The sequence below is a fragment of the Tympanuchus pallidicinctus genome, unplaced genomic scaffold (genome assembly GCF_026119805.1).
Source record: "Tympanuchus pallidicinctus isolate F22 unplaced genomic scaffold, pur_lepc_1.0 scaffold8, whole genome shotgun sequence".
Classification (NCBI taxonomy): domain Eukaryota; kingdom Metazoa; phylum Chordata; class Aves; order Galliformes; family Phasianidae; genus Tympanuchus; species Tympanuchus pallidicinctus.
The window spans coordinates 33,523,305-33,549,496 of NW_026294802.1; the positions used below are offsets into that span (position 1 = coordinate 33,523,305).

The window sequence follows — 26,192 nt, forward strand, 5'->3', positions numbered from 1 at the left end:
ATGTGCAAGGCTACTGCTATACAATAACAAGGGACAGATCTGCTTCAGAAGGTTCTGCATAGAATATCCCTGAGACAAGCGAGTTAGCACCTGCTTGAAATAAAAGGATTTCTCTGCAAAAGAGGAAGACGACTCCAAGCCTTTGGGAACAGCATCCAATTTTGACTTCCCACATGTGTGTTTTCACTGGAAAATGATACATCTCTGCCATGTTACATGTTTTTTAGGTAAATAAATAAGAGGAAGATACACAAGTAGAAACAGAGCCATTCCTGCCAAAAGATGTTTATGCCTACAGAAACCATCGTCCCACATCTTCGGGAAAATATGATTAACAGCACTGTGCTGATCTTAATCAGATTTATTGAGACAAATGTTAAAAATCCAGCGGGGAGGGGGTGGGGGGGGGCATTAAAAATATATTGAAAAAGCAAATCGAAATACCCAGAGGGAGTGAGCTAATGACCGTCTTCCTATTACCTCATGAGATCAGGAGGTCGGCCGATCCGGCCGCAGCGCTGCGGTCAGCACCGCGGCCACCTTCCCCCGCCCGAGCCCGGGGCCGCGCTCCCCCCTGTCCCCTCGGCACAGGTTGGCCGGCAGCCGCGGGCCCGCCGCCATGTCGGGACGCCGGGGGCGCCCTGAGGGGTGACATGGCGGCGGGTAGCAGGGGGCAGCCACCCCCGCGCGAGGACGCGGCCGCACCGCTCCCCGCCCTGCCCCCCTTCCCGAGGGGCTGCCGGGCCGGGCGGCATTGTTGGCCGCGTCCATCACTCCCCGGCCCGGCTGACATAATGAATGCGCTTGGACACACCTTCCAGCCCGACGGAGAGGCGCGGCGTGCCTCCCCCGAGCGCTCCGCTCACCGCAGCCCTCCCGGCCCCGCAGCCCGGCGCCCCGTCCCAGCCCAGTGAGGGGCCGCGGCGGCCGGGCCGGGGTGGGCCGGGCCGGGCGGCCCTCGCTATGCTGCCCAGTGCGCTGTACTGGGACCTGGTGGGCTCCTCGGCGCTCCTCAACCTGCCGGCGGCGCCGGGCTTCGGCAGCCTGGGCAAAAGTTTCCTCATCGAGAACTTGCTGCGGGCCGGCGCACCGCAGAGCCCTGCCCAGCTCCGTCCCCTCCCCGCCAGCCCCGTGCCCCTCAAGCTGTGCCCCGCGGCGGAACAAATCAGCCCCTCGGGGGGTCCCTATCCGACCAGATGGGCTTTCCAAGTGCTTAACCCCTCGGCGGCGGACGGCGGCCGCCTACCAGCGCGGGCTCCGGCGGCGGACAGAGGCGGCGTCTTCCCGCCGGCGGCCACAGGTGAGCGCGGGGACGGGGAAGCGGGCGGGGCGGCCGGGCCGCGGCCAGGCTCTCGCCATCCGCGGCTTTGAACTTCGCGGAGCCGCGCACCTGTGGATGGAGCGAGCGCGGCGGAGCGTCGCTGCTGGCCGTGGGAGTGGCTCGAATTGCTTTTTTCGCAGCTCCGTACGGCCCGAAGCGGTCCGAGAGCCCCGCGCTCCGTGGCGGGGAAGCCGGGCGGCACTGCCGCCCTCAGAGCGGGCTGACGCGATGTTTCCGAGCCAAGTTTATTTCCTAATGCGCCGCGTGTGTTTTGCCTGAACGGAACCGCTGTAAAGCATATTTAGGAGTGAGAGTTTCTGTCAGTCGTTAAGCTGGTTGGGGCTGGATTACAAAATCCCTAAAATTCAGCCATGGATGTACCCTTTATGTTCGAATGTATCAATTTATTTCAGCGTTCTGTGGTGTGTTTGGAATTTTAATATATGATCATTCGGTCTTAAATGTGCCTAAAATAAGACAGACGAAAGCCTGACTGTTGAGCTGAGGATTTCAGGTGTGAAACGAGTGGCTCCATGTAGAACCGGAGTTGTTAAAAATTATTTTCTTTTCCAAGTATACTTTTATTTTAATTAAATCCTACAAAGTGTTCTGCAAAATCCAAAACGTTTTTTGTGCCTTTAGCATTTCCGGGCCTTGGTGATGTGAGCGTGTCTTAAGCATTTCAGTTATTGAAACATATATTTGCGTTTCCCAAGACACGATAGAGGACAAACCCCATCCCTCTGCAATTAGCTGCACATTCCTTTTCTTTATTCTTACTTATTTATTTATTTTTAAGTTGTAGAGCCAGTGCTGCTTTTCTATGTACAAAGCACACATAGAAGTAGGACAGCAGATCCCCCAGCACTCTCACACGTTACTTAATGTTGAATTTTTCAAGTGCTTGCTTCCAGAGTTTGCTTTCATCGACCTACATGGGTACCTGTGAACTTAGCAAAGTGCAGCATGGTTGAGCCTTCCTAGTAATGACCCTATATTTTTTACTAGCCCATAACTAGTTTCATAGGGAACTTTGGGGTAAAGCACCAAATGCTTACATTTGAGCAGTGAGAAATACTAGATTTCCTCGTGCATTATGCACTCATTCAGAAAGTCTGCTAACGTAGATGTACAACAGGAGTGTACAGGTTTTAGCAAGGGTAGTAGATGCTGGTCTGACTGATATCTTTTAGGGTGATGGGCAATCTTAGGATTCTGAGTTCTTGTCAATATCAGTTAAATCAGAACAGCTCTGCTGAGCCAGATTTTGTAATTTCTAAGGAGTTTCTTCTCTCTAGCATCGGCATACTCTACAGGAACTGTTCACACACTGGTCAGTGGTAATTCTGAGTAAGGCTGTAGTTCCTTGCTTGTACTCTGGTAGGGAAAAAGGCTTCTTTTTGTCAGAGTATGGATTTTCAGTGTTTACAGAAGGTATGTTAACTAAGGAGCTTTTATTAGGTAAATCACAGAATTATAGGAGTTGGAAGGGAACTTTAGAGATCATTGAGTCCAACCCCCTGCTAAAGCAAGTTTTGTATGGCAGGCAAGGTGGCTTTTTAATTTAGAGATTTTTATCTGGACTAAATATTTGTTTGGAGGAGTAAAACATTTCAGTTTGGACTTCCAAATCAATACAGCATTTTAGTCTGAGTTCTTATTAAAGATTACAGAAGAGAATAAAGCAAATTGCTTTTTTAATTTTTCTGAGCTGGCAAGTATTTACATACTATGTAGGGACTGAAAGTGCTGTAACAAACTAGATTTACACAATTTAAGGTGTTTAAAGTGAGGGGAAAAAAAAAAAAGACTGAAAAGTATCATAATTTATTTGGGATCAGTGATCTGTATTGCTCGTGTAGTCCCAAATTCTGGTGTGGCTACCAAAATTTTCCAGAAAGCAAGGCATAGCAAATCACAGCAGAGACCCAACTTGACACGCTGAAACTTTTTACAGATCCAAAACCAACATTTACCCATAGCACCCGTTGGGGAATGACATGAGCAAAGCACGCTGTTTTGGGATATTATTTATCCTTATGTAAAAGTGCCAAGGAATAAGAATCCTGTATTCTTTTGCAAACTGGAAAGCTCTCATCCATGTATGCCATGGAGTCTGCCTGGGATTGGACTGTTGATGGGTGCCATCTACTCGTGGTGGCTTTTCCCTTTGTAACTCTTCAGCAGCAGTTTTATTAGCAAATTTTGGTTCCTATTACTTACAGATTTGTACTGATACAGTTTTATCATTCAAGTATTTATCTGCTTATGTATTTTGAGTTCCCCTAAAAATAATCCTTAAGGAAAAACTGAACAGGTACTCATGAAGTATTACCCTGTAAGATGCATCGTCTAATGAGTGAAAGAAAATTTGATAAGAAATATCATTATGCTCTCTGTAAATTTTAAAATCACTTTCCAGCATTGCATTGATTTTTATAAATGAAATCAAAAGAAAGGTTTTTAAAACTTAGCTTATTTTTACTTAAGAGTACAACCACATGAACCAGCATGTTTCACAGAGTTTCGGAAGGAAAAGCAGAAGGAATGGTAATGGCAGATGATCAACTTGGTTTCTGCCATGTTTGCCTTATAGTCTGGATTCCTGCACGCTGCCTTATGCCTTTCTCTCAAGCCACTGTGTTGTGATAGAATGTTGAACTGGGCCCACCAGCTTCAGAGCACATGAATCACTGTTTCTGTCTAACTGAACTGAATTTCTCTCAGTGTCAGTGCTGTGGGCCTGGTTCTTACTGTTTAACACCTTTTGCCTTAATAAAATAGAAATTAAATCCTACTTTGGGCTTTGTGAGAACTATGCATACACTGTAACCAGGGCTGTACACACAGTGTAGAGCCTGGTTCTGCTTTTTAAGCACTGGGTACCAGAAGAGTGTTCTTCCTATGTTGAAACATTTAAAAGTTGCACTGTTGTAAACCAGCTTTTCCCAGTGAAATGTATTCCAGCTATGCAGCTTATACTTCAACCATGAAAGGTGAGGGAAGCTTAAAGTGGAGATTTTGAGCAATCTAGTAGAATCTGAGTAGGAAGGAAGTCTGCAATTTTTTGCTTGCTAATCTCTGATTTGGTTCTTATCCTTGTAGTCCAGTGCTATCATCACCTTCTGGTTGTAATGGAAGACTTGAGGGTTTCTTTCAGCATTTTCTGGCATAGGAAAATTATCTGGAGTGTGATGAGATGCAGCTGGCTGTACCGCGGACTTTAAAGAGGTGCTTTACATTTCTTTCCTTGTGACTTGATTTCCACAAGTACTGGTTGGCACCAAGTTGGAGTGACCTCAGTGAGAAGAGTGCTGTTCTCTGCTACCTGAAATTATTTTCCACAAAATCTCTTATTTTCTCAAAGTAACATGCCCTGGAAGGAAAATGCCAGTAAGTTCTTTGCAACCTGAGTATGCTCACTAGTACATACATGGCAATAATTTGGCTTTCTACTTTAATCTTGGTATTTTGATAGATTAACAGAGAAAAGAAACTGAAAAGCATAATGAAACAAATAAAATAAACATAGTAGTGAGATACTTCCATCATAAAGCTTTCTGAAAAATTAAGCTTATGGGATTTTTGCCTAAGGCATCAGAATACAGTAGAAAAGAATACAGTGCATCACATATAACATGAAAGAAAGCAATTAGAGTAAGTAAATCATAAACATAAAATGAACTTACACTAATAAACATCTGTTCTACAATATGGATGTGGCTTCTGTTTCTCCAACATTTGAGTACTTTACATCTGAATGCATTTATCGTGGCAACGTGTCAGAGAGGTATGAGAGACCTTTACTGTTAGAGGAACAGCTGGAGCAAAGGAAGTAACTTGCCTAAGGTAATACAGGAAACTGGTAACATTACAGGGAAGTAAAACCAAGTCATCGTCTGCAGGCTGACTCTCTGGGCTTGTGTCTGTTTTTTCTCCTCAGTGTAAAGACAGTAATTCTGTCCTATAATAACTGTTTTGCTTTTTTTCCCCCCTGCTTTTAGTAAAATTCCATGCTTCTTTATGACAACCAGGAGATAATTTAAACTATAGCATCTTTTCCTACTTCCAGATAACTCTTTGAGCCATTTGATAGAATTGGTTTGAGGTGCCCAGCGTGCCTTAAAAGAGTGGCTGCACAGTGGCTCTTAAAGCTGCCTCTTCCCTCTGTGCAAGGCTGCCAGAGCTAGACCTGTGCCAGCCCTACTCCCACCCAGTACAACAGTCTGGGCACAGTGACAGCTGTGGTGGGGGAGTGCTGTGGCCTCTGATGGCACTGAGAAAGGACAAAGCTCCAGTCTGAAACTGATTTGGATCTGGATTTGAGTGCTGCCAGGAGATCTCAGGGTAGCATTGAGAAGAGCAGTAGTAATGGTCTGCAGAAAGGCAGTTATTTGCTAAAGGAAAACTGTGGAATTAATCATGCCTACAGATTGCAAATTCATTTCTATAAAGTGCCCTTTATACTTCAGATTGAGGTCTTCTGAAATTTCATACTGTATTCGTTGGGTTTTTAGAAAACAAATGAAGTGATAAGGATTAATCTCATCAGGCACGTTCTCTACACAAGTGGAGAATTTCATCGAGCCTCACTGTGCCATCATTTTTTACATTCCTAAGAACCCCGTGATTTGGGAAGGCAAGCCCTTTGCCTCTATTTGCCACTGAAAGTGTTTCATAGAACATCATTCTTGCTTAATTCACCTTTGCAAACCAATTTGTACTCTAATGTTTCTATCTTTGTGGTCAGTCATAACCTATAACAGAACTGAGAATGAAGTCTTTTCAGAATGAAAACAAGTTCAAGTATGTAAAGCAGGAGGAGGCTCAGGTAAGAATTGCAGCTCTTCAGTGCATACTGCTGGAGTAAATGATGCATTTTAGGCAATGGTAAGATTTTGAGTTGGGGCTGCAGTGATGAAAATGGGTGAACTGCCCTACTGCAGCATGTGAGCCTAATTTCACCTTGTTTGAGGAAATTATTTTCAAAATGTGTTGATAATCAAAGAAAATAATTCTTTATTTTATGAAGTTTATCATTGTTTCCATCCTGCTTATGTCTGTAGAGGTGGTATCATTTTGACAAGATAAGAATGCCATCTTACTTCAACTGCTTAAAAATAAAGGGGTCTTGTCTAATCAGGTTGTCAATGTACCTTGTCTAATCCATTGTTGATAGAGAGAGACACCTCCAGAGAATGACACAACTTATCTTCTTAAAACATCTGTTTTAAGGGGCTGAGTCTTTATATACACTGCTTATCTCTTCTCACTGACTGTACAGGATGCCTAGGGAAGGAGCTTAGCACACCAAACTTTTGGACAGAGAAGTGACAATAATGCCCTTAAAATGAGAAGAGAAAAGAGAACTAGTAAGCAGAAAGTGCCGTGGTTGTGCACAAGCCTTTGGGTGTCTGGCAGAAGCCAAGCAAGGCAGGAGATGAAGCCTTCTGGATTCACATCGTATCAACAGCAAAAGCATTTACAAAGCATGGAGAAGGTAGAAGGAGCCTTTATTGCTGATGCGGAGAGGTCTATGTGGGCTTTGGCACTGGTGTGGGCTGTGGATGTTGTCCTAGCAATGAGTTCTGCATGCTTCTTCCTTAAGCAGAGAAAACAATCATGTACAAAGCGTGCCCTAATAATAAGGCATGCAAATGATACCTCTGAAAACTGGTGGGTATTATGTGATCTGAGCTAATCCTCAGTGTGACTCTGTCATCTACTACATCGCTGTAGGTGCAAAGAACCAATAATCATTCTGTTAGCACATTTCAAGCCCTATTTGGTGACGTAGCCTTTCTGGAGTGACTACTCTGCTGATTTTTGAAAGCCCCATTGAGACCCATTATAAAAATGCAAGCCTGCTTCTCATATATTAACTTTTCATGCAGAATTCCCAGATACATTTTTGGAACTACAAAACCATTTATGTGAATATTTGCTGGGGTTTTAAAACTGATCTGTGTATTCACTCAGGTCTGCCTGTGTGTCTCAGCTTCCTCTGAGCATTCACACTGCCTGGTTTTACAGGAGAGGACGCAAAGCAAATAAGCAGGGATGGACAGCTCTGAGGTATGCTGCATCACGAGTTCTTGAAGTACATTTTGACACATCTGTGTGGTGCTGACCTCCTACAGTAGGAGATGGCAGCAGCTGCCGCTTTCTTCTATGGCTAGATGCCCCCAAGGGCTTGAGGCTGCACAACCTCTGCCATAGCACCAGACTGAATGCAGTGACCACAGGATCAGAGCTGTGGCCCATTTCTGAGGCCCATGGCTTGTGTTATGGAGCAGACAGTGCTGTGTGGCTCAGCTGGACCTCTGACCTGCCCAGTCACTGTTGGTCTGGCTGCAGGGAGCTCCTCAGGACATGCAGCTTTCTTGCCTGCTTTAGTCATTGCCAGGAATGAATGTATGTGGGAAATTGCAGTTTACTTTTACCCACTTCATAGGCAGAAACTGTTCAGGTTTCTCAGATGAAATGGAATCATTTTAATGCTTAAATATTAAATTTTCCTACCAGGGCTAGAGCCTCTGGGGAAAGCAGTTCACGATGGCTTAGCAATAGTTGGAGAGTGCCAGGGCTGTATTCACACAGCTTGAGATCTGACTTCATTCTTGTGCTCAACACTGCTTGTTGCTGGCTCTATTCTGCTCTCTGAATCATCCTTCTGAGGTGGTTCTGCTCTTGTCACAAGATTATACCATGTTTTTACCAGCTAAATGTGAAGAAAAAACATGTAGTGAGGGAGGCCTGTGCAGAGAATACCAGAAGTGCACCTTAGGTTTGCTTTTCCTCATAGCAGTTTGTCTTTTGCCTCTTCCCTGTTGCCTGCTGGTGGCCTGTACCATTACTAGTGGCCTGTACCATTTCTAAAGTCATTTTGTAATGCTTGAATTAGGAAAAACAAACAGTGTATTTAATAATAAGACATTTTAAAATTACCTATTTATTTCAGTTGGATTGGACTTAGGAACCTTGCTTTCAAAATGGCACAGGAAGGTTTTTGAATTCAGAATATCTTCATAGTGGGGAGTATATTTTGAAGTACCTCACTTTTGTGAACTGCTTGGATTTACACAATATCTGTTTTAATGAAATGGGAATGCTAAGCAGAAAGAGAATTAGGTATCTCACATATGAATTATTAGGATTTAGCCCATGGTTAATGTTAACATGACTTGAAACAAAAGCTACTGTTTTGTTATTGTATGCTTCCTTCTGGCCAATAAATACAGAACTAATATTCTGACATTTCAGCAATTTTCAGCCAAATAATGTTTGCTTTGAGTTGCTTGACCCCAAATATCAGTAGAGTGGCCATGATACATGTGACCACAAAACGAAAATATAGGCAATGTTTTCCATATGTATTAAGGTGAAGCTTGAATGTTTTTCTCTCCATACAGCTCCCGGAGTAAAGTTGAATTTATAATTGTATTGTGTCACATTCTTTACCACTGTAACTTTGTAACTCCTTCACTTTGCTCCTAGTGCAGCTGCTTCGGAAGACATGACCTGGCAGTGTGGTTAGATAGATTTAACAGTTTACACACGGATCAGTGTGGTTGAAGCACATTACAGAAGTTTATAAACTAGACATGTGCATTGGCTATGGGTTTAGGAGAAATACTGTCATTGGCTATTCCACAGGATCTATAGTGAATCAACCTTGAGAAATAGTCTCAGGAACCACTTGGTTCAGAGTTGTATGAAGATATCATTTTGATTTACTACTTAGTCAGGCACTTTCCCTTGGAGGAATATGTGCCATGCAGTCAAAGAAATCCCCCCTCACCCCAAACACACTCATACAAACAAACAAACAAACAAAAAGCAGGAGTTGGCTGGGAAATGAAGTAAAATGCTGCTTGCTATGCATTAAATCATTGCCACAGCATAGTAGAAGTGTGGCTAGTTTGAGGTTTTCTTAAGCAAGTTGTACATCAGTATCTTTGATACTGATCCATTTCCTGGCCTTTATGCTTGTAGCTCATTTGTTGAGAAGTTTACTGAATTGAGGAAACAGACCTTTTCATATTTCTCTATCTTTATTTAAAGGAGAATGGTATCTATCTGAAGCAGTAGGTCATTCATTCCTTATTTATCCAGCTGTCTCCTGGTACTCATCTATGTCATGATTAGTACCACATTAGCAAAAAAGAACAAGCAACTGGAGAGAATTAAGGACCCATAAAAGGGAAAATCAAAGACAGGCCAACATGACAAAAATCGTATGACATGAATAAGATGCTTAAGCTTTGATTAATAAGAATAAGACAGTATAGAAGTCAAGGAATATTTGATACATGTGAGAGCTTCAAAACTGTAGCAGATAACACATTAGCAGCAGATAGGAAGTATTCCAAAGGACAAACTCTCGTGTTCAGGAGGAATGCTGAGATTATCTGGTAGGTCTTTTCCTTTTCCATCTTCTGTGCTTCTTTAGTTACTGTCCACATTATGTACCTCTCCTGCTGCACTGAAGCCCCTTAGATACATAGACAGATAAAATGGCTGCACATTCTTGACTCTTTGAAGCTCTATGGGACACAGTTCCATATTTGATGGTCTCATGAGAAAGAGAAGCTTTAGAATACTAATGCCTGGCATAAATCATTACCCTTTTTGCAAGCGTGCAAATATAGGCAATTAGTTCATCATGGAATATATTTTTATTTCATTAGAAACAGCAGTGTTGGTGAAAAGCTGCAGTAATACAACACTTAATCATTTGAAAGACATTTTCACCTAAGCTTGTATGAATTCAGATGAAAAGAGGTAAGTATTTTCAAAATGTTTGGACTTGGGCTTCTACAACGATCTTTCATTGCTTTGGAAGATGGCAGATTTGTATGTCAGAAAACTTACCGAGACACCCTAATATGTACTCAAGAACCTAATTTTCTGTGATCGTTCATTTTAAATTCAGTTGGAAAACCTTAAAAAATGAAGAATGCTGCTTATATACATTTATTTTTCTTCCTTCCTTGTTGCTGATTCCTTAATTTTTTATCTGGATATGGAGTTACTTTTTAAGCATAGGGGTCTTGCGGTTCGTTGTTTCAAAAAATTCTGTAGAAACATTACCAAATATTACCTAATTCTTTGTATTAAGAAAAAAATACATTAATACATTAAATTAATAAATACATTAAATACATAAATACATAAAATTAATTTAATACATGTATTAAAAAAATTCAATTTTGCAGTTTTATTGTATTAAGCAGAGCTGTCTTCAGCAGGTGGCTTATTTAAATTTAGAACACTTTTCAGAAAGATAGAGCTCAATATTAGGGAGGCAGAATCAGGCCCTGTAGTTTTCACCTGGGTTGTCTCATTGCATTTTATTCTTCAAGTTTTCTTAGTTATCAAAGTCTTTATTGGTTTGAATACAGTATGAGCAGGAGAGTTGGGGATTCACTTTTAGAATCCCTGTTTGTTTTTTTTTTTTTCCTGAGATATTATGCCTATTAGAGTGATGTAATGTAACTTTATGAGATGCATTATACTAATTATTTTGACTGCATTATTAAAACAACATGTTCAGTCCTAATATTTAGGATTACAGCAATTTGAAATGTAAATTTCACATCTGCAGAGTTTCGTTCTTATAAGAGAAATATTGTGAGAGTTTTGCATATTATATTTAAGCAATAGATACGAACTAACCTTGTTAAAATTAAAGAACGATCGTTGGTTTATCACTGTTTGCCTTAAAAAATACCACCATCTTGAGAAAAAGGAAAAAGAACTTGTGGGGCAGGACTTTACACACTGACTTTTTGGACGACTGTTGTTATGAATATCACCCACGCTCAATGGTAATCAATTAGATCTATGCTTTCTTTGCAGCTCTTTCCAAACACTTTTTTCTCCGAGCCCCGCCATTCTACTCAGCATGCTGCGGTGGGTCCTGTCAGCACCCTGCATCCCCCACTGCTTTTCCAAGTAAGTTTTTATGCTTCATCAGTAATGCTTGAGTTATTCTGTAAACCAAAGCAGCAGGATTTAATGTGTTCTGGAAAGCTAATTGGTGATGCAATGGCAGCGGCTAATTCCTTAGTAAAATCACAGCAATCCTATTCAGAAGGTTTCCAAAGATTTATCAAACTTAAGTACACTGGGCAATTGTGAGAGATTTCTGATGGCATTGAGACGCCCAGACAGAGCTAACCTAGGAAATCTCCTTGTTTTCAATTTACAAGAAAAGGTTCTTTTAAAAATCAGTAACTCTTTAAAATCTGTCAATAAACGTTTGCAAATAAGAAAAGAGCTGAAAGATCATAAAATGGATGCTGCGTTTTAATGGCAGGGATAAATTATGATTCAGAAAGCTCTAGCATTATTTAAATAAAATAGTCATTCTTTTTGGAGCAGACAAATGCATGCATGTGTTTAATTTGTTTTTCTTTTTTTAAAATTATGATATAAAAATATGAAGACAAATGTTGAAGAGAATTTTTGCCAGTGTACCCTTTGCACCCAGGATTAAAAGCTGAGATACATTGCCATTCAAATCTAAATTTAACCTTGATTGTGAAGTTTGCATGCCCTGTTGTATTTTAAGAACATATATTCTTAATTTTACATGTTTATGGCTCGGAAACATACAGAAGACACGTCTTCTGCTCTTTCAAAAAGGAGAAAAAGCACAAACCCTTTGTCAGATCCAAATGGAAACTGGAGTTCATGCATGCTGTAGTGTATATTTTTTATCACAGTTACATTCAGACCCTTCCTGACTACGTGCGTGTGTTTTATGAACGTTTCAGAAGAGCAGTTGCTAAGTTGAATGATTCTTGACAAGTGAGGCAGCAAATGCTGGCAGTTTAATGAGCTGCAAGTTTCTGAGCACCTCTTTAGGGGGCTGACACTTTCCCACAGAGCATTTTACATGGCCCCGGCTCTCCCACAATGGCTGACAGCACCATGACCAATCACCACTTTCACTTTACTCATCCACACGCGACCTCACCACAATTTTTCACTGTGCAGATGAACTTTAGGAACCATTTCACATTGAAAAGGCCTGGGCAGGGGTCAGTTGCCCTTTTGTATGGCCATAAAGCAATACTCTATGTGCCAGTCTTTTCTCCTGTCTCACATTCCAAGAGATTTTCGGGACACCATTTAAAGCACTTGACTGAAAAATAAAGCAGTGAATGAAACTGACTTTTATAGACTCATTCTAGCTCATCTTCCCATATAACCCTGTCTACCTGAAAAGGGATTTAGTGGATGAGCTGAGTGTATACAGGGACTTGCTGAATACATAGGCCTATTATCAACTGTGGGGATTGTTTATTAACCAGGACTGATACACTACTATTTTGGAAGTGACCTATTAATTGTCCATTTAACTAGAATGTATTGAGTTCAAATGAAAAAATGGAAACCATGACTAAAGCTTTTACTTGCTCCTTCAAGGTGGTCTCTGCCATGAAGGCAAATGAAGATTGTTGCACAGATTAGGGGGGACATTTATCACTATATACTAGGATACAAACAAAAGTCTTAAAAAAAAAAAAAAACACACACACAAAAAATAAACTGGCAACATAGGAAAAGTTTGGTAACAGATTCACATTTATGTCAGTAGAACATGAAGTCTTTTGATGCACGCTCACAGCAACAGGTTTCAAACTAACTCACTAACAAAGTAACAAACTAACTTCATTTCAGTGGAGTTGTAGTGAATGAATGAGTGAAAAATCATTTAACTGACTAACAGAAATGTACTTTTTGAGTGCAGAGTCAGAATACATCTTGAAATATGGAGATGTTCTTGAAATCTAGGCTACTCAACTGTGAAAGAGTACTTGTTATCTCAAACATGAGTCTCAATTTTTTTGACTCCATGGTGGATGACCCAGCAATTGCTTTCTGCTGCTTGGATTCTTCTGTTTATGATTAAATTTTGTTCAGTTAAACTTTTAGAATCAGTCACGTTTTGTGCCTTAGAGTGTGTACATTCTTCACTACTACATTACTCTAATGCAAGTGTTAAGCTGTACCCTGCATGCTGCCTGTAGAGGAATTAATTGGCACCTCAGGAGGCAGGCAGGAGGTTGTTTCTTTGCTGATTGACTGTGAACAACCAGCCAGGCAAGACAAATTTTAAGGGGTCACGTAATCTGGCATCCTGTGTCCTGGGTTGACAACTCCATTGTGGAATTCATCCTGGGTGTCAAGGGCTAGCCCTATGAAGCTCACTGGTATCTCTTGTCCTGTGAGAGAAAGTACCAGCTCTTCCACTGTTATACTGTACCTTCCAGCACACTTGAAAACTGCTGATGATTCATCAGAAATGACTTGGAGGCTCTCTGGAAAAAGGAACCTAAATTTCCCATACTCCAGAGAGATGTGCATAAAGCAGAAGTAAGAAGGAAGGGCTGGTGTTTGCAGCCAGCTTTGTGAGCAGGATCAGATCATGGTGGGAGAGGCTTGAAGGAACTATGTGCTCTTCAGAGAAAGATGAACCCAGCTGGCCCTTTACAGAAACCTCCGCTGTGACATTTTGACTTTTGTTCTGCAGATTGTTTGTTTTGGTTTGGATGGAAAGTCACTGTGTAATAAATATGAGGACAGTAGCCAGTAGGTTATGGTTTTTTGTATCTGGTTCCAAACATTACTTTGAAAACTGAAAAACATCCATATAAATTTATACTTCTTAATACCGTAACATTTTAAAACAAAATAATTACTTTTTGCCAGACACTGTTATAAGGGACAAATCGAAAGATAGTTTCTTAAGGTGTGGAAAAGATTTAAAAAGGCATGTCTAGTAGAAGCTGTTAAAAGCAGTAGTTCCTAAACAGTAGTGCTTGACAATGATCTTTAGGAAAAGATCACTATATACTTGCTCAGCTATTATTATTCATCCTGTGCTGGTCACACTTGAAGGCGGGATACATGGGTAATGTATATAACATCAAACAAGTAGAACATGCGCCATGGAAGTAGAACAAGTCAACTTTGCAAGACATACATATACATACTTTAATTTTTCACTGTCGTACCTACACTGTTCTACAGTGCCCTCTGTGTATGTGTGGGTTTTTTTCTCTAATGCTGTTTAAAGATGCATTTACTCCTGTGTATTTATGTGTAGCATACAGAATTTGAAATGTGGTGTAGCCGCAAGGAACAGTTTGTGAAAACTGCATCTGGATTCAATTAGTGTTTTCAAGAACACTGCATTTATTTAACAAATGTATTTAATTCATCTCCACTACTTTCACGGTTGACTAGAATAGACCTTTTCATGAAAGAAATGTCCAATGCTTTAAAAAATCTGGTTTAGATAAGAGTTTTGCCGTTGGCTTTGATATGGAAATGATTAAATCCTTGGCAGAAATTGAACAGCAGCACACCTTTGCAGTTGCTGTAGCTCTAAACTGGGACATCAGTCTTCACTGGTGCTTGTGGGAAGGTGTCATCAATAGGACAGCTTACACCTTTAAAGTCCAAATTGCAAGTGACACAAACCAAAGCCACCTTTGTGGCTGCCCTCTCATGGAAACATCATAGGTGTCTGTCTTTATGGTATGGCATGAATCAAAGGACTGCTTGTTGTAAGTGCCTCATGCAATTTCACCTCTAATGCTTGATGACAAGCCCGATTCAACTAATCTCAGGTACTGCTCCCTGGGTGAGTATCTGGGGAAACTTGTGACTGCTGGAGGCATGCCAAGCTTCACTAGGACTGGAGGTTTCCATTACACCATATCTGTGGAAGAGGGAGCATGAGAAAGCACTAGGTCTTTGGGATTTAGTGGGCATGAGGAAGGCAAAACATTTATTTGGATTTATTTTTCATGTGCTCATTGTAAGACCAGTGAAAAGACAATATGAGTACTTCCACTTTTCCACTGTAGTTCTGTCCCATACATTTAAGGTCGTTTTCTAGGGTAGGCTCTCCTCTAGGTGTAGATCAAGTGGGTATGATTAAATTCATTTAAATCTGCCTTACTAAAGACTTGCTATGGGATGTCAAAGGATTAGAAACTAGAGTGAAAGGAATAAGTTCAAGTACTCCCCAAATCCTGTAATAAAGAAATTGCTGTGGTTTCCAGAATAAGTAAGTGAATGGACAGGGATTTTCTGTGAAATAGTTCACTCTGAAAGCCTTTCATTAGTAAACAAAACTAAAGAAAGCCTATTTAGATTCACTGAATCAGTGTTACAGACCACTTTTTATCTGGTTCTGCATCTCACACAAGAAAATGAACTAGGAGATCTTACTGTGGTTTACCCGATGATAATGTGCAAAAGAAAGCAGAGTCGTTTCACCCTGTATTTGAATTTTACAGTAGTATGAGTCCAGTGTTAATGTTCCTCTATGAACTCATCTGATTTACTCTTTACCATGTCAAGGGGAGACTCTTTACCACTGACAACACCTCTAGATCCAAGAGAGGATTTAGCCCTTAATGAACATGACTGAAGCATTACGACACACTTCTAACACCAACAAATCAAAAGTGGGACAGTGGTCTGCTAGCATTTTAATGAACAGCACTTAATATTTCTCTAATATGTGTTAGTTGTTATGTGAAACTCTCATTTATTTCCACTAGGAGAGGAAAGTGTCCTGCCTCTTCTGACCCAGGAGTCTAACTCCAAAGCCCGGAGAGGTATATTAAGAAGAGCTGTCTTTTCTGAAGACCAGAGGAAGGCTTTGGAGAAAATGTTTCAAAAGCAGAAGTATATCAGTAAAACAGACAGGAAGAAACTGGCCATTAACCTGGGCCTAAAGGAGTCTCAGGTAAGGAATGACAGAAAATCTGTAACTTTTCATCCTTTTGAAGAAAAATTTTTAAAATGGCCTTGAAAGGGGAAAATTGAACAGCACAGAGCGAGCCCTGAGCTGCTTCAGCCCGACCTCAGTACCAGGGAACATTGTGGAACAGATCACCTTGAGTGCAGTGACACGGCAGGTGCAGGACAACTGAGGGATCAGGCCCAGGTAGCGTGGGTTCATGACAGGCAGCTCCTGCCTGACCAGCCTCATCTTCTTCTATGATTGAATGACCCGCATAGTGGATGAGGGAAAGGTTGTTGATGTAGTCTGCCTAGACTTCAGCAAAGCCTTTGGTGCTGTCTCCCAGAGTATTCTGGAGAAGCTGGCAGCCCGTGGCCTGGATAGGTGGAGTGTACCTGGATAGTTACACTCTTTGCTTCGAAAGGCAAATGGGATCCTGGGCTCCATCAGGAGAGGGGTGGTCAGCAGGGAGAGGGAGGTGATTGTCCCTCTCTACTCGGCTCTTGTGAGGCCCCATCTGGAATACTGTGTCCAGGTGTGGAGCCCTCAGTACAAGAAAGATATAGAGATCTTGGAAAGGGTCCAGAGGAGGGCGACTAAGATGATCAGGGGGCTGGAGCACCTCCCCTATGAGGACAGGCTGAGGGAGTTGGGCTTGTTCAGCCTGGAGAAGAGAAGGCTGCGGGGTGACCTCATTGCAGCCTATCAATACCTGAAGGGAACCTACATCCAGGAGGGGAGTAAACTCTTCAGAAGGGCTGACAACAGCAGGACTAGGGGAAACGGATCCAAGTTGAAGGAGGAAAGATTTAGGTTGGATGTTAGGGGGAAGTTCTTCACAAGGAGAGTAGTTAGGCCCTGGAACGGGTTGCCCAGGGAGGTTGTGGATGCCCCGTCCTTGGACGTGTTCAAGGCCAGGTTGGACGGGGTCCTGGGCAACCTGATCTGAATGTGTACGTTTGGTGGCCCTGCTAGGCAGGGGGGTTGGAACTACATGATCCTTGAGGTCCCTTCCAACCCCAGTGATTCTGTGATTCTGTGATTTGCTGGGTAAAAAACTGGCTGGATGGCCAGACCCAGAGATTGGTGGTGAATGGAATCAAATCCAGCTGGCAACTGGTCATGAGTGGTGTTCCTCAGGGACAGGTATCAGGGCCCATCCAGGAGATTTTGAAAGTGCTAGAGTAGACATCTATTTCTGGAGTGTGGCTGAAAGAGAGTGAGAGTTGACAGTGTGGTTGAATTTCTTTGCATTTGGCAGCAGTAAATGTGCTTAAGATATGTATGGCAGGAGCTGTCTGGTGAGCAGAAAAACCTGGGAATGGTGATGAGAGCCCTCATCTTTTTTTTTTTTTTCTTGGAGATTTTCAGAACTTGACAAGGCCCTAATCAGTTAAATCTAACTTTGCATTTGGCTTCATTTTCCATGGAAGATGAGATGTGATTGCTTGCAACCTGAATGACTCTGACTCCATCTCAAACCAGCTATAAACAGTAAAATAAACAGTATGAACGGTGCTGTCATCTCTGAAGGATAAACTATTTTGGTTCAATGAAAATGTGCAATTGCACTCACGAGTGAGCTTCCTAAAGAATCCTAGCATATAGTCAAATTCCTAATATCACAGCTGTTTTTACTGAGATTTTCTTCTACGTTCTTGATATTTAAGAGAGCCCTGGGAAATAAGAAAATAATGGAGTGAGACTCAGATAACAGCTACCACAACAGGAAAAATAATTTTTTGATATGGATAGATGATACCCATGTCTAATTATTTTTTTTCTCATAAAAAGAAGAGTATCATCATGTAACCATGTAACCGTGAACCATGAAGGTTAGTTCAGTTATCTGACTGTACTGGAGTAGCTGTTCCTGCCAGCTGTGGCAGTGACTCTCAGTCCTTTGCAGGTGTATTCCCTTTGCCTTTGTATCAAGTATCTGAATGCTAGAACTTCATGCAGATATTTAAGAGAAAAAAAGAATATAATGTGAATAATCTGATTGGATTCCCTTCCACAAATGCTCACTCCTTTTCTTAATCTAACAGTTCCTAGGCGCTTATTTCCCCAAGCTTTTCCCAACATTTCATTAATGTCTTTGAGCACCCATGCTTCATCAATAAAAGTTTCTAAAAAGTGGATTTTACTTCAGAAGCACATGGTTCTAGGTAACCCCTTGGAAAACTGTATTTAGACAGATAAAATATCTTTAAATTGGAACTTCTGTGTCATTTTAAAGCTTTATGATGACCAAGCTTTGCTTGCAGATGAGATAGTCTTAGCTCTTATAGCCTCTTTTAAAAAGAGCATTTCCACCTATTTTGTTAATGACAGTGCTAGTTTACACTGAGAATTCTTATCTGTCTAGAAAGATGGTACCGAAGGAAACTGCAAAATCCCTAGCATTGGTCTTTCATCTTTCCAGTTTACACCAAATAATTACTTGCTTGAGGTAGGGAAAGTCAAAGACAAATATTTAGCTCAGCTGTAGCAAATAGGAATTGAAAAATGCCCAGCTAGTGTCAATCAGTCAGCTTAACTGGATCTGCTATAACATCAAATAAAGAAGGAACATGAAACTAAGAGATGGAAAATTAAAAAAAAAAAAAAAAGCAAGCATGTTATTTAAAGCAATGTTATTTAAAGAAAAAAATGCTAATAAACTCTCGTTAACTTGCAAACAGGTAAAAATTTGGTTTCAGAATCGAAGGATGAAGTGGCGAAACTCCAAAGAAAAGGAAGTGCTTTCAAACAGGTGCCTCCAAGAAGGTCTTCAGGAAAACTACCTCTCACAGTCTGCCATGAATTTTGCCTCCCCATGTCCCTCTGTGTGGGAAGTGTCACAGGAGCAGACAAGTCCAAGGTGGAGGGAGAAGTCTCCAGGAAACTCTGAAAGACTGGCTAGTATACAGCCACCTCCAAGTGCAAACTCATCACAGAGCCCGTTGTATTTGTATCCTGACCATGACACTGCAAATAAGGCAGTTACATCATCAACCTAAGAAAGTAGGGCCAGTTTGTAAATTGAGTGGAGAGTGCAGGCTCCAAATGAGAGGTCTTCTGAGACTAACAATATTTGGACACTGTAAAGCTAACTAGTTATGTCTCCTAAATTTGCTAAAGTCTAACACCATTAAAATGACAACTAATGACTTAAGAAATATTTTTCAATACTCAGTCTTTTCATGTCTCTTTTCCAGTCTTGTAATGACCTTAAATGTGAAATAGAAATTGATGGTAAGTAAAACAAAGTGAAACTGAAGTTTTGCTCTGAGTTAACATCTGCACTGTGTATAGATTTTCATTAAAACACACTGATAGAAAACCACTTCTATCTCTCACTGCATTTAGAACAAGCAATTTATTTTATGCATGAGATGAGAATAACCCTGTTTCCCCAAAGATAATAAGTTGCTTTGGGTTCTTTTTGAGATTGATTAAATGACACAGTAGGTGTGTATTAGACAAATGTAAGCATTTTTAGTATGTTTCCACCATCTGTCCTCACCTGTATCAGTATCCAGCTAGTTGTAAATAGCGCAGTCGCACATCAGCCGATAACCATAGAGAAGTATGCAATAAAAAGACAAACAGCCAATAAAATGGACTGTGTTTAAGCCATTTTGATTTGGATACACACGGGGAAATACAGTTCACTAACTCCTTTATTTTTTTTTCCTGTGGGTTAAAACTGAAACCATTCTTAACTCAATTTCAGTGGATTTTGACAGATTATTAGTGCAATCTCTTATAATCTGTGCTGTATTTCAAAATTGTAATGGCTATATGCAGAATTACTGTCCAAATGGACTAAGCAAGAGAGCTAAAATTGGAAAATCTACCAATGAAGCTTCTCTTAGAGAAGTACTGAAGGAGCTGGCATGCTGCAGTTGTCTGATTCCTGACTTATTCCTCATTAAACTGGTACCCATTAGTACATGTCAGCATACATCTGTATCAAAGGCAGGACGGCATTCTGTGTAAGGCAAGGAGCTTGAAATAGTAGTATTAAAATTACTCAACTTGAAATTATTTGCTTGCTTCATCCAGTTGAAGGAAATCACTTTTGAAGGTAATTATCAACTTTACTTCATTTGAAAGGCTTTGGAGCTCAAAATGGGAGCAGAAGGGGCAGCTTTTTGTTGTTGTTTGTTTGTTTATTTTAATCATACATTTATGGTTGCATCTGTTGAGAATAAAAATGGAAGGTATTTTATCCTGCAGGCAAAACCTTGTGGAGAACATTTTGGCTTTCTAAGGACAACATCATCTGTGTCAGATAGCCAAAAGAGATGGTTATAGTAATCTCATCTGGCTTTCCTCATCACGTATGTTATGAATGTCTCTAATTATTCCTGCCTTTGAGCTCCAAAAGCTTTTGAGCTGCTCTGCGTATCTTCCAGAAAAACATCCAGTTGTTACTTAATGTTTAACCCCTGGAGGATCATCTACTACTGCCTTTGTTACGTGGTACTTGGGAGCTAAAGTTTAGATGCAGTTGCAGTTAAGGAACTTGAGTTGCAATGACAAAGCTTGTATCATAAACTGTATGCATAATTAGATGAGTTTTGTAGCCCACTGTGTGCATGGTCTGTCTTTGGAGTGCTCAGCTCTGCTGTCCCAGTCTCACACAATATGTCTTTCTTTGCCTATGCTTTCCTGGGCTGTTTTTAAAGGAAAAAAGGCGTTACAGAAAAATTCAGAAGTCATCTCATCCTCTGGTTGCAAACCCTTGTTACTGTAAGGTGTCTACATCCCTACCCTAACAGAACCTTGAACACATGTAGTACGCCCTGTGTTATAGTATGCCCTGTGTTATATGCTCTTCAGTACTGTGAAGAATTTATTCCCATCCTGCAATAGAAATCCTGGAACTCACTCACACTTTGTCTGAAATTTTTAGAGATGGATGGACAAATCCACATCCACACATGAAGATGAATTTACTTTCTAATTTTCCTGTGGAAATCAAAGTCCAGCCCTGCTTGACTAGCTCTTGCCTGAAAGATAGTAACTGTTAGTGGGCCAGAGTCTTAGGAAATGCTATTTGCTGGTGTCTGCTGACAGCAAAAGGCATACAAATATTTCCAAGATGTCATCAAGGAATCAAGTGGAGGTACACGTGCTTCCCATTGCAGAGGAAATTGGTGTGTGGCATGGGAATTTTTTAGTTTTTTTTCCATCTCCCTTTTCATGGAAAGCAGTCTTCACAACTGCTCATATTTTTTTCCCACAAGTCAATCAAGAGTCAGTGCTAAAATCAACATAGATTTATGGACAGAGAAGATGGGATTCAGAGTCCTCCCAGTGAAATTCATTCAGCTGCTGATGATATAAGCATTGAATGGGAACTGCTGTCAAACCTTCCAGCTGATGTGCTGGGCATGTTGTGACCTCACTGAGGCAAGGATCAAGCAAGGCTCATGCTGAATTGGTTTCATAGTTACAATGTGATAAGTCTTTTAAACTGAGCAAGTCCTGCTTTCAGCATAGCCTGCTACTACTCCATGCTCTCCGTATCTCTAACACCTCCTATTGGTGTACCTATTCCAAAGCTAGAAGAAAGTTTCTACACATGAGACAGTATTCTTTACTTGAAAATGCTTACCAAGCTTTCTTCAAAACCCTAGAAATACACTTGGTGAATTTTGAATTATGTATAAAACAGTTTAATGCAATTAGTTAAAGTAGACTTAGCCCATGAAAAAATATACAACCTTGATTACTCTTGTTTTAAGCAATCTGAAGAAGTTTCCCTTTGGTTCATCCCATGGAATGTTGGTAAAGGAGAATATGAACACAGAAAATAAGAGAGATTTACAGTAGCAGTCTTTTCGTGTGAAAGACCAAGTTGTATGTATTTGTTTTCTTCAGTGTATGAACACAAGTTGTAAAAGAACAAAGCAAACACCAATTCTATGCAAAATCCCCTGCAGGTGTTTTAAGCACATCATGACAGGCACATTGTGAAGGTGTAGAGTACAGAATGCATCTGGCTTGGTATTTTGGAGAGACCTAACAGAGACTGATGACCTCTTACAATTAAAACCAGGAACGTACTACTTTGACTTCAAAGGTATGGCCCAGTGGGTGACCTTGCACCATACTTGTAGGATATCTGAGGTACTTCCTATGCATGGTATTGGAGAATGTATATGGATCACACCTGTAAAATACTGTGAAGGATGTTTGTTGGGATCCCAGGGCTTAGCAGGGTTTAGGTACCTCAAATTCTGAACTTCAACAGAAACCAAACTCTGTAGAGGCTCTAAATAACACAGATGCTTTTGCTTGCTGGGCACCTCTCTGCCTTGGCAACTTCTCAAAGCTAATGTAATGTAGAACAGGAGAGGGAAAGGGAGGAAAGGTTGAGCCTCAGCACTGCCTTTGCTGACACAGCTCAGGCTGTGGTGCTCTTGGGCTGTGGTGCTGGAGCAGGGACCTTGCTGCACACTGCAGCAACCTCAGGTCCAGGAGAAGCATTTCTCTCCTCACCTACTGGAGATTGTCCGGATGGAGATCCTGAACAGAGATCCTGAAAAGGTGTTCTTGGGAACTCAATTGTTCCGTTACTGAACCGGGAGGTGCTGATTTTCATTGCTGGCTCTTGGTCTTGTTTTATAAAGGAAATCACAAAAGAGTGGCAGATTGCAATTTGCTGACTACAGCCATGCCAGCACTCACACTTTGACTGTGCACTTTTATAGCATTAAATAACTTTCAAAAATGTGTCTTGCTTTTACTAATTCTCTGCCAAAAGAAGCTGTGATGATCTGCTTAAGGAAACAGGCTGCTTTAAGGCACAAAACTGCATTACTAACTTCAATGTCAGAGCAACAATACAGTGGTCAAATGTCACTCCTTAGCTGCACTAAAACATCACATTTGTTTTATCCACCGTGATTTACTAGTACTGGGTTTTAAATGCCAGTTGCCATTGCTGTAGCTGCACAGCTCCTCTGATGAATATACGTTCCACAGTCAAAAGCCTGACATAAATTAAATCCATTCACTTGCTTCAGCACCCTCTACCAACAATACCATTACTGATCTTCACAGAAAAGAAAGGAAGACAAACCAATTTTAAGCAAGTTAGCCGTAAATTCAGTGCCCAAAGAAAGGCACGGAGAGAAATTAGGGCCCAATTAACTTTAGACTTCATTTTGAACTATTACTAAAGGGCCCCTGCAGAGAGAGGTTCACAGTCTTATGTGGACTAAGTTGCCACTGACTACAGAATTCTTCAACAACTATGCTTCTAGGTGCATGGTGACTGGTGCTGGGTAAAATATGCTAAGGTATGTCAGCTTGAGTCTGAGATGCTCCCAATGCAGGCTTGTACTTCAATCATTTGCTGGCCAGAAGACAGCACTCCTTGGTTTCCCATAGATAACTGACTGGAGTGTAAGCAATAAAACTTTATGGTGGATGGGAACATCTCACAGCAACAGCTTGATAGTGAACCTCCAGCATTCACCCAAACATACAAATATCAAGTGTTGTATAAACACTCCACTCTTGAGGAATTCCTGAGATTTTCCAAGTCATTTTGTCTTTGTATGTCAACATTTGAATGTGATACGAAGTAGCTGAAAGTTAATGTAGATCTTCAATGAAGTCCGCTTCCATCTTTTTTTTCCTATTCACTATCATACAGTTCTAGATAAAAATTAAACTGTAACAAAAGTCTCTAAATTCTTTCACTTAATCTGTCATGCCAAACATCAACACATTATCAGACTCAACCTAAATTTGAGATATATTAAAGCCCTTTAGCACATTATGAAAAAAAACAATCAGTCACTGAAAGAGTCTACATATACTTCATCATCCTGAAAAAATGGAAAAATTACCATTAGGAAATTTCCTAATGTACAAAAGCAACTTCTAATAATTGAAAAAAATAAATGTGCTATGCATATGGGGCTGTGCTGCAGTATTTCATTTAATAAAGTCTGAAGAAGAGTGGAAATATTTTAAATTCTTAAATTCATTCAGCTGATGAGGAAAGTTAATCAAAGCATACTGTTCCACTAACACAAATTACACTGCGACTCATCTGTATCACACCTTGTTGCACACTGAAGCATACAGGGTAGTTTGGTTAGGTTGTAGTTGGACTCAATGATCTTTAAGGTCTTTTCCAACCTGAGCAATTCTATGATTCTATTCTATGATTCTACAATTCTATTCTATGATCTGAGCATTTAACTGGAAACAAAATCTTCTGATTTTCTATTAATTTGCAAAGCTGTGTCTCCTAAATTAGTATTTTCAGCTGTGATGATGCATTCTTCAATGTAAAAGTGTTCAATTTTAGTGCACATTTTTACATTTTCACATATTTCTAACTAATTTCATTGCTGTCTTGAAGAAAAATCATGCAGAAGATGTAGTATTCCCCAGTGTAAAAAGCAAAAGCAACCATCACTGATATTTCTACTTGAGACATCTGTGGCCAGAGGGCAAAGCATGCTCCTTTCAGCCAGCTGGTCAATTGTTTTCTTGGTGAAAATAGGAAGGAATGTGTTGGTGGTCGTACAGGAAGACTTTTGTCTCACCATCATGCCTCACTTCAGCCAAAGGCAAATCTTGCAATACAACACCACTCTGTGGCAGCAAGTTAGTATGAATGACTATAGACAATACTTGGGTGCATTGCTATTTCTTCTGCGGCACTTCCTTTATCATTTTCTGTTTCCATATTTCTCTACAGCAAGAATTTCCAGAGCTTTGCTCTCTGCAGTATATAGGAACTATTTTTAGGATCTGCTCGACTTGCAAAATGTTTTCCATGTGGCAACGAATGCAACCAATAGCATATCTTCCTATCTGTGAAGGGACCTGGTAGCAATTGGAGTTCGTTTTCCCAGTCCTTGCCAAGTCATCTTGCACACTGGAAACCAAGAAGCCTCCTCTTTGTAGAGGCAGTGGTATACATGGCCCTGGGCATGACTCCACTATGCCATCTCTCCTAGAGATACAAAAACCATCCAAAATCCACAGATAATACTCCATCTAGACTCCAGGGCGTGAGCATTCTCTCTTGGGGAAACAGGGATGAGTGCTGGGCACCACAGTGCTTGCCAAGCCTCACTCTGCCCTTCCCATGTCCTTGCCCTCACCCAGGCTGCCCGGGGCTGGGTCCAGCACCCTGCAGGCCCTCAGGGATGTGGCAGCAGTGTGAGCGGTGCTCGGGGCAGCCTGGGGGCAGGACAGATGTGGGGTAGTGGACCTTCAGCCTGGGCAGCAGCTCAGAGTGCAGGGAAGGGAGACCTTGCCATGCAGTGGCTGGAGGGATGGTGCCCTCCCTTCTGCTCTTGGTAGTGTTGCTTCCTCACCCTTCTGTGGTGACAGAAAAGACAGTGTGCATACTTGTATCAAAGTAACAGGAACTGTCATGCTTTTGCCAAGCCCTTTATCTGCAGGACCTGCTCACCATGTGTCTCTTCCATCAGCTTTGCTTTGACTCAGTAAGTTCTCCTGTGTCTGCCACCATTTGTAGGACTATTACTAATCTCTTGTGGGCAATGTCCTCCTTATTGGGAAGGAGTGAGGTTGCATTCCAACACTGCTTTTCCCTTTTATTTATGCACGCTTTCAGTTATGGCATCTCAGGTGCAGTAATAATCTCTGCTGTGACTGCACCAGGTGATATTATGCACCTCCTATGCTCACCCACAGTTAGAATGTTTTTCATGGGCACTTCTCAAACTGCTGCCTTAAGAGGGTTTGAGAGTGAAATCACTGAAAGCAAGACACAGAACTCATGAACTTTGTTCAAGAGCAGATGATGCAGTTGACAGAAATGAATGACAAAATTACTAATTGCTCCATTGCTTCCTGGGACTGTGGATAGATAGAGGCACAGCTGCGGTACCTCTCTGTTTCTGCCTGCTTGCCCAGAGGAGCCCTTCCTTTATTCTATTTGGAGACATGTTTTGTTTCCAGGATTTTTCAAATGCAGCTCTTCAGCTACATGCATTAGTGGCACCCTCCTGTCTAAGGAATTGCAGGTAGTAACTTCTTTGGGGCAGGAACTGTGTAGCCATTGCACTTCTAGCATATCTAGGACAAGAGATACACACCACGAACATT

At 41.2% G+C, this 26,192-nt stretch overlaps 1 protein-coding gene across 1 annotated transcript; it reads left to right on the forward strand.

The window, feature by feature from the left end:
- Positions 1–673: 673 nt before the first annotated feature.
- DBX2 (developing brain homeobox 2) lies at positions 674–19,715 on the forward strand. Its single transcript, XM_052668934.1, has 4 exons — positions 674–1,300; positions 11,183–11,278; positions 15,910–16,097; positions 18,779–19,715. The coding sequence occupies exons 1-4, from the start codon at positions 799–801 to the stop codon at positions 19,094–19,096; spliced, it is 1,104 nt and encodes a 367-aa protein (XP_052524894.1). The 5' UTR covers positions 674–798; the 3' UTR covers positions 19,097–19,715.
- Positions 19,716–26,192: the final 6,477 nt, after the last annotated feature.

Bases quoted from the DNA above. Each gene is read 5' to 3' on its own strand.
- DBX2 (XM_052668934.1), top strand. From the start codon at position 799: ATGCGCTTGGACACACCTTCCAGCCCGACGGAGAGGCGCGGCGTGCCT. The intron at 1,301-11,182 runs GTGAGCGCGGGG...CTTTCTTTGCAG, and splicing joins CTTCCCGCCGGCGGCCACAG to CTCTTTCCAAACACTTTTTT. The intron at 11,279-15,909 runs GTAAGTTTTTAT...TATTTCCACTAG, and splicing joins ATCCCCCACTGCTTTTCCAA to GAGAGGAAAGTGTCCTGCCT.